The sequence below is a fragment of the Macrobrachium rosenbergii genome, chromosome 28, assembly GCF_040412425.1.
Source record: "Macrobrachium rosenbergii isolate ZJJX-2024 chromosome 28, ASM4041242v1, whole genome shotgun sequence".
NCBI lineage: Eukaryota > Metazoa > Arthropoda > Malacostraca > Decapoda > Palaemonidae > Macrobrachium > Macrobrachium rosenbergii.
This window is the reverse complement of record NC_089768.1, coordinates 20,574,215-20,582,500: the sequence shown is the minus strand read 5'-3', so window position 1 is coordinate 20,582,500 and position 8,286 is coordinate 20,574,215. Positions and strand designations below refer to the sequence as shown.

The window sequence follows — 8,286 nt, the reverse complement described above, 5'->3', positions numbered from 1 at the left end:
TTGTACTCTGTTTTCCCTATCAAATTGCGGAAATGTGATTTTCAGATTAACAAAAAGACCTATAGTTCTTAAGTATTATAAGCGAGTTGGGTCATTTCCTTATAATAATAATAGTTATTTTCTTCGTTTATGTTATTCAACTCACGAACTCAATGTATACAAAAAAAATTTCTTACTGCGATATTATTAGCAATCTGAATACCACTATCCCATCTCCTCCCCTCCCCGCAACCTCCCTGGATGACTGACATCAACTGACTGTTTGCTTATTTCCAGTGGCAAAAGTCGTTCTAGTTATATAGTATACAACTCACTAACTGAATTTATACAGCATTTTTTTCTTGCTGTATAATATCAGCGACTGAATACCACTCTTCCTCCTCCCCCCCAACCTTACCCCCTTGGATGACTGATATTAACGGATTGCCTGCTTCTTTCCAGGGACTACACTCATTCTTGTTGTATGGTATATAACTCATTAATTAAGTTTATAAAATTTATACATAAGTGTTTCTTCCGATGGTATTATCAGTAATGAATACCATTCCTCCTCCTCCCCCACCCCCAACGCCCTGGACGACTGATATTAACGGATCGTCTGCTTCTTTCCAGAGACAACACTCATGGAGCATATCCGATGTGGATCACGTGGACGTAGAACCTGTGAAAGTCTACAGACCAAATTGGCAATCTGGTCATGGACCCTTACCTGGGATGGCCCACAAAGACCACCCTATTAATAAGAGAAACATTTACTTAGGAAACTGGAATCCACGGCGTTCTCGATTCCAGCTGGGTTCTCGATTCCAGCGATCCCTGCACCAAGAGGACGGTCCCTCTGAGAAGGAACTTGGAGAAAGCCTCCTTCCCGTTTGGGCTTCGCACCTCAGGTACAAAAAGGAAAGGCCGCCACACGAATCGCAATGGGGTTCCTCGGGCACTTTCGTCGACTATATAGTGCTGGGCGATGCTGGGGCGTCCTCGAGGGAGACGAGATCAGTCAAGGATGCTGGCAAGGGCGAGGATGGTAACGGAAACGATGCAGATGGAATCAAAGACGAGAATGAGGATGATGATGATGAATCGGATAGTGAACTTAGTAATGATGAAGCACATGACGATGGTAGTGGCAATGAATTTGATGAAGATGGTTATGACGACGATGATGTTGATGATGGTGATGATGATAATGATGACGACGACGACGACGATGATGATGATGATGAGGACTATGATGATGGTGACGATGCCGACGATGATGATGGTACAGAGGAAATAAGTGATGCTTTTAATGATGATAATACTGTGGGCAATGAACTCCCTGATAAAGATAATGTGAACGTTCAGAATTTGATGAGCAACGGCCTAACTGAAAATAATTATAAACTAAATAACAACGCTCCTCATAACATAGAAGGTGATGATAATGATTATAACAGCAACGACGACGTTGACGACCATGACAATCAAGAAAATGAAAGTAATGATGATTATAATGAATATGATGATGATGATGATGATGATGATGATGAAGACTATGGTAATGACAATGATGAAGATAAAAATGATTCTAACGACGATGATGATAGTTTGATAAACGAGGCTGACAATGATGATGATGATGATGATGATGATGATGATAATGATGATGATGACGACGAGGAATATGACTATGACGAAGATGACGAGGAAGAGCACAGCGACGTTCACCAAAAGGAAGCGGGAAGAGAAACGACCACAGACGCCGAGACCAAGAACACGAGCACCGCCGGTGGTCCTATTTTTGGCGGAATTCCAGACCCCCGGCCCCTACCTGAGGGGCACAGAATGCAGAGAAGCCTCCTCACAAGCTCGGAGACTCCCGCCACAGCAGCCTCCAGCAGGGAGGTCCTACACCGCGCGAGGAGACAAGCCGAAGGCTCCGCCTACTACGATTACTCGGGAGCTTACTATTCCGGGGATTATTCGGGTAGTTATCCGAATACCGACTACCAGTATGCCTCCGGAGACTATGCCAGCGGCGATTATGGCTCCGGTGTTTCAGGCTCCGGCGATGCTGGATCTGGGACGGGCCAACAGCAGACGGGGGGCTCGGGCGGAGGGGACACATCTTACCAATACGAATCAGGAGATGGCAGCGGCGTGAGTAGCACGGCCACAAGCGGTGGAGGCACCGTCACTACCGCCACTAAGCCAACGTCTGTCACTATAACTTCAAAGCCGGCGGGGATTACGACGCCAACGCCTACGAAATCAACTGGTGCAAGTGTTACTACCAAGGCACCTGTTTCTTCAGCATCCTCCTCTGTCACGATCTCTAGTTCTACGACCACCACGACCACAGCGGCGACGTCGTCGGGGATGCCAACTGCATCCTACCCGAGCATCAATGGCGGCATAGTGAACGTCCCCATCACGTTCCCGCCAGGATACACAACCCTCAGACCACCGACGACAGTTCCTTCGCGTCCTGGCGGGGGCGGCGGGTCAAATGTGGTAGGAGTGAACTCAGGTCTTCCTCCAGGAGGAATCCCGGCTGGGATAACCATCAAGACTGGACCAAATGGAGAAGTTTACTTAGAGGTAAGCTTCCCTGACATCTCTCTCTCTCTCTCTCTCTCTCTCTCTCTCTCTCTCTCTCTCTCTCTCTCTCTCATTTGATCACATCGTCAGCGTTGAAGAAGTAGGAACACATAGGTACAAATGTTGAAAACTAAACATTTTCAATAACCAATTTTTGTTTTTTCTCGTATTAGATTTTTATTTATTTATTTGTGCAAGGTAAGATTTCTGTCATTCGTTAAGTTTTCCTGAAACGGCTTTCAGGCTTCATTATTTGATTAGTACGGTTAGTGTTCTTTAAATCATTACCAGTGATTTTAAAAGTGTAAGGCAGAAACGCATTTATTGTACGATATCTCTGCCAGCGTTACCCAGAAGCCAATCAGTGATTTTTTTAAAGACTGACTCAATTAAAATATATTCAGTATATGGAATTGCTACTGAATATAAAACAAGAAGAAAAGCACGAAAAATCAAGCAAGTCCTAAAAACGATAAGATGAATATACTTAGATTTTCTTTAGTTTCCTGCCTTTAAATTTCACACTAAAACAAAGGAACCGGCTCCTTCTCAGAGTTATAAATGTGGACTCACTTCTGTATTTCGCGAGGACTTCCCTCAGTCTACTTCCTCCCCACTCATACTTTTCTGATGAATCAAACGTCCACATGTCTCCATCGTTTATACCCTATCATTTTCAGTTGTGTGCTCTCGAACCGCTCCTTTTGAATGAATGACCTATTTGCATTAGGATCCAGCGGTTTGATCAGGTGAAGTACCTCGATTGCATTGCCACTCCCTAATTCTCAGACCTTTCTGTCAACCAGTTAGTTATTCAACAGCTCTTTTTGAAAATCGCAAATTAACATGTTACCTCTACCTTTCTCAACCAGTTAGTTATTCAACAGTTCTTTTGAAAATCGCAAATTAACATGTTACCTCTCTGACCTTTCTGTCAACCAGTTAGTTATTCAACAGCTCTTTTTGAAAATCGCAAATTAACATGTTACCTCTCTGACCTTTCTGTCAACCAGTTAGTTATTCAACAGCTCTTTTTGAAAATCGCAAATTAACATGTTACCTCTATCATAAAGTTTATACAACAAAATTTGTTCCTAATGAAGCCTCAGTTTTATGAAAAGAAATTTAAGTCAGTGTTAGATGCATCCACTCGAAAATCTCGTTAAAACACACAGTGCTCTCCCTTTCACTGATTACTGTTACGTTGTTTTCAGATTCCTCGCGGCCTAAAATGGAGAGACATCAAGAACAGCATCAAGAACAAGGCTGCGCGGAAAATGTGGCGTCAAATTTTCAAATCCGCCAAGGCCCTTCAAAAGCAGCAAAAACAACGAGGCAACATCCCCATCACCGTCAATGCTGTCCAGGACCCGAACGCCTTCCAGCTGCCCTCTGATGTCAGTCTGCTGGCCGTCCAGAACGCCATTCCATCCATGAATGAGCGCGAACTAAAGAACTTGAGGAAGTAAGCTGATCGGCCTCAGAATCCAGGCCATGCGCAGTTTGTCCAATACACTTCTGAGGGTTTCAGGAGGCGGCGTGGCGGCAGCTCCTTCGGGAGTGACGGTGGTGACATCTTACGACGGATCGCAGCTGATCAACATTCCAGACTCCGTGAAATGGGGCTACGCCCAAGACACGCTTTCCTCGGAGACGGATAAGAACATCTGGAGGCAGATATTCGCCGCCCGGAGGGTCGGCAAACAAGCCAAGGATGCCAAGATGAACGAGATCAGGCAGAGTATCAGGGCTGTCAACGAACGACTCTTTTCAATGAACGCCTTGCAGAGAACCAGGAGACCAGGCAGGAGAGGGAGGAAAGGGAAGAGGAAAAACAATAAAGGGCTAAAACGAAAGAGGAAAAAGAAGAGAAAGAAAAATATCAAACTATTCCCTAAGAAGAAGAGAAATAGGAACATGAAGAATCTTGGAATTAACAAACTAGGCGCGAAAAAGAAAAAGGGTAAAAGAAAAAATAAAAATATAACAAATCTGAAAGGGAAAAAGGGCAAGAAAAAGAAAAAGAAGAAGAGGAACAAGGCTAAAAAGAACAAGAAGAAACACAAAAAGAGGAAGGCCAAGAAGAAAAAGAGGAAAAACAGTAAAAGAAAAAATGTATTAGGCATATTCACAGATTTAAGAGTATCCTCCCCGAGCAAAGTTGAAGGAGAAGGCAAGAATGTCAATAAGATTCGGAAGAAGGAAAAGAACAATAAAGCCAAAAAGAAAAAGAAAGTAAAGAGTAAAGAAAGGAAAAAGAAGAAAAAGGCACTGAAAAGGAAAAAGAAGAAAATGAAGAGGAAACAAGAGAGCAGTTTTCTTAGTCTGGATACCACAGCGACGAAGAAGACGAAGAAGAAGAAGAAGAAGAAGCAGAAGAAAAAGATGAAGAACCAGAAAAATAAGAATAATGAGATACAGTCCAATGGTATATTCGAATTAAGTAACAATTTCGGCGGCCAAAACCAGAATAATTTCCTTGACAGCTCAGCAAACAAGAAGAAAAAAAAGAATAAAAACAAAAATAAAAATAAAAACAAAAACAAGAAAAACAATATGAACAAAAACAAAAAGAATAATAACAGAGGAAAGAACAAGAACAAGAACAAGAAAAACAACAAAAATAACGTTGATTTCTGGCTCTAGTGGAAGTAAGAATTGATGATTGATCGACCAACAGCAAACTTAATTTTGAGTTGAGTTGGTCCAGTACTAAAAGGCATAGAGGACTTATTGCCGTTCTGAGAATTTTTATGTCGATACTCCCTTTCATTCGTTATTAGGAATTTTGATGGGAAAGGTGTGAACCATTATAAATTTACAGTATAAAACACACACACACACACACACACACATATATATATATATATATATACATATATATATATATATATATATATATATATATATATATATATATATATATATATATATATATATATATATATATATATATATATACCCCAAAAGCTCTTGGTACCTGTTGTTTCACTTTGAATTTTCCATTAGATTTTTCTTTTCATTTTGGTAGGATCATTCATGTTGTGTATACACGAGTACACGTACACACACACACATATATAAATATATATACATATACATATACATATACATACACATATATATATGTATGTATATATACAAATATATATGTTTACTTATATATATACATACACATATATACTGTATATATATGTGTGTGTATGTATATATACAAATATATATATTTACTTATATATACATATACATAATTCATCGACAGAACTAAAGCCATTATATCAAAATTGTGTAATGCATTAACACTGGAATTTAAGGCGGCAGCACGTATCGAATTATACTTATTTATTGTCATTTATGATGAAGGTTGTAGACTGAAACGTCAATCATAAGTAAAAGTCATTTATATAAAAAAAAAGTAGCTTCAGATAGGCATCGGTGTGCTTCTACTACACAAAGTCATCAACGATTGTTTATCACGTAATTCACATTTCATTGACGAGACCCCTCCGTTTAATTTCATTAATTTGAAGTGTGCCAAATGTATGCGTAAACTGGTTTGTCATTCTTCTTAGACAGAAAACTGTTCCTTCATTTAAAAAGTTTTTACATGATTCTCCAATTTTTTCTTCCAAAGGTAATTTTTCCATAAACATATTATTGACACTACTGATTTCCTTTGCCTTAATAACACACGCCTTTCCTTTATCGTAATTTTCACGAAAACTTGTAACTTTCGTCATATCTATATTTTTGCAAGAAATGCTAAACTGAGCAACAAAGCAAAAAGTCAACAAAAATTATAATCATATAATTTTCATTGTCAGCTGACTAAGCAATGCTCTTTTGGGAGAAAAGAATTAGGAGGATAATTTCATGACAAATTAATCATCAAAAGAAAAAGGGACAAAAATTTGCTGTTTCTTTGTTTTAAAATTGTTTGCATTACATGTTCATCTTTGAATATTTTTTATACAAATATACGTTTTCCCAATATTACAGTGTCCTTTGTATTTATCATACCTGACCATCACTTGGGGAGAGAGAGAGAGAGAGAGAGAGAGAGAGAGAGAGAGAGAGAGAGAGAGAGAGAATATGACAATTCCCCTCTTTTTAATGACGCCCTGTTAACCGATCCCTAATGAAAGATTAATGGCATTTAAAATAAATATTTTGTTTAATTTTTCTTTCAGCTGTATGCTCCTTATTCTTCCACTTCTTCCTCACTTATTTCTTTAGCCTGTCACCTGATCCTATTTTTCTTGTGACATTTATTGCATGGCTTTGATTACTGCCTATGCGAAGAAAACTACAGCACATAAGATTAGCATATACAAAAACAAAAAGCCTTGAATGGGAATCTAATGTAGTTCAGTATCGTGGAAGATAGAAGCTTTCTTAGTAGCTGTCTACTAGCTCCGGATTCATTACTTTTTTCCAGAACTAATTAGCATTTGATCTACTTGTAATGAGTAAAGTCCTTATATAAGAATCTACATTAATGGACTGTTTCTTATTTCCAGAGGGACTTTGTTGAGACACTACATTTCTTTCAAAACTGAGAGCTGACTGATAGTTATTGGGGTATATGCTCCTTGTTACAGTTAAGTGCCGAATTTCTGTCTCCATTATTGTCCTTTAAACAATTGTCCCTTCTATTTTGGTGTAGTGCCACTCACCAGAGTATCCAGAAAAAAATATATATATATATATATAAATATATATTTATATATTTATATATATAAATATATATATATATATATATATATATATATATATATATATATATATATATATATATATGTGTGTGTGTGTGTGTGTGTGTGTGTATATATATATTCTCTCTCTCAATTTTGTTATTATTTCTATAATAGATTTTAATTTTTTTCCCATTTTTATACTTCTTATTGATGTTATTATATAAATCTTCAGTATTATTTTTTTTTATTTTTCATGGGGGTACGTGCCTAGGTGCCCCATCCCTATATCCGCAAGTAGCTCTACTTCTCATTCACTTGTATGTAATGAAATAGTGTCATGCCTTTCTTCTGCCTGACCCAGAGGTAATACCCGCTATTTCTTCGTCTTCAAATACTTGATATAAAGTTGTGACATTAGAAAAAGTAATTCGACCAAAGTCAGCGATGTATGGCATTACCCAGTAGTCGATGATTTGAAGACAACAGTTGTAAGCTCATCTAGAATCTTATATGAGATAGACCTGAAGAATGTAATGAAGAATCTGTAACTCCCTACCGTCCTTTGCCCCTTGTAATTACGAGTAGTATTGACCCTGCATAAGTAAGGAACCAACCGCATATACATATTTACATGTTACGGCATGGAACTGTAAATTCCCCATAAGTAACACTTCAACAAAACTTCCTCTGTTAACGGCAGCAGTTATCTCCAAAATGTGACGTATTTCTTTTTATTTTCAAAATATGCAACACGTATTTCAAGTCTTCACTGAACAGTGTTCAAAACATGACAGTCGTAACCAATTTGCAGTCAGAAACTGTTTTGCCATAGAACGGGGAGAGGGCTGGTTGCTGCAAATATAAGTCCCCCTAACAAACGATAAGTTTTCTTTTATGGAAATCTCAAATAGAAAACTTCTTCAATGCTTACATGATAAACACAAGTAAATATCATGGCTTACACCTTTTTCAAGATGTTTAATGTTTAGTTATGTATTTCGTTTTG

General features: G+C 38.4%; 2 protein-coding genes across 2 annotated transcripts in view; both read left to right on the top strand.

Moving 5' to 3' along the window:
• The window catches only part of LOC136854110 (protein qua-1-like), a 9,764-nt gene extending 5,710 nt beyond the window's left edge, over positions 1–4,054 (top strand). The window contains exons 3-4 of the mRNA XM_067130292.1: positions 613–2,583; positions 3,798–4,054. Of these exons, the coding sequence (XP_066986393.1) occupies positions 613–2,583; positions 3,798–4,052 (2,226 nt within the window). The 3' untranslated portion in view covers positions 4,053–4,054. The remainder of the gene's footprint in view (positions 1–612; positions 2,584–3,797) is intronic.
• Positions 4,055–4,077: 23 nt separating this feature from the next.
• Positions 4,078–5,229, top strand: LOC136853933 (protein FAM133A-like). Its single transcript, XM_067129829.1, has one exon. The coding sequence runs from the start codon at positions 4,078–4,080 to the stop codon at positions 5,227–5,229; it is 1,152 nt and encodes a 383-aa protein (XP_066985930.1).
• The last annotated feature ends 3,057 nt before the right edge of the window (positions 5,230–8,286 follow it).

Excerpts from the sequence above, each read along its gene's own strand:
- LOC136853933 (XM_067129829.1), top strand. The coding sequence starts at position 4,078 with ATGCGCAGTTTGTCCAATACACTTCTGAGGGTTTCAGGAGGCGGCGTG.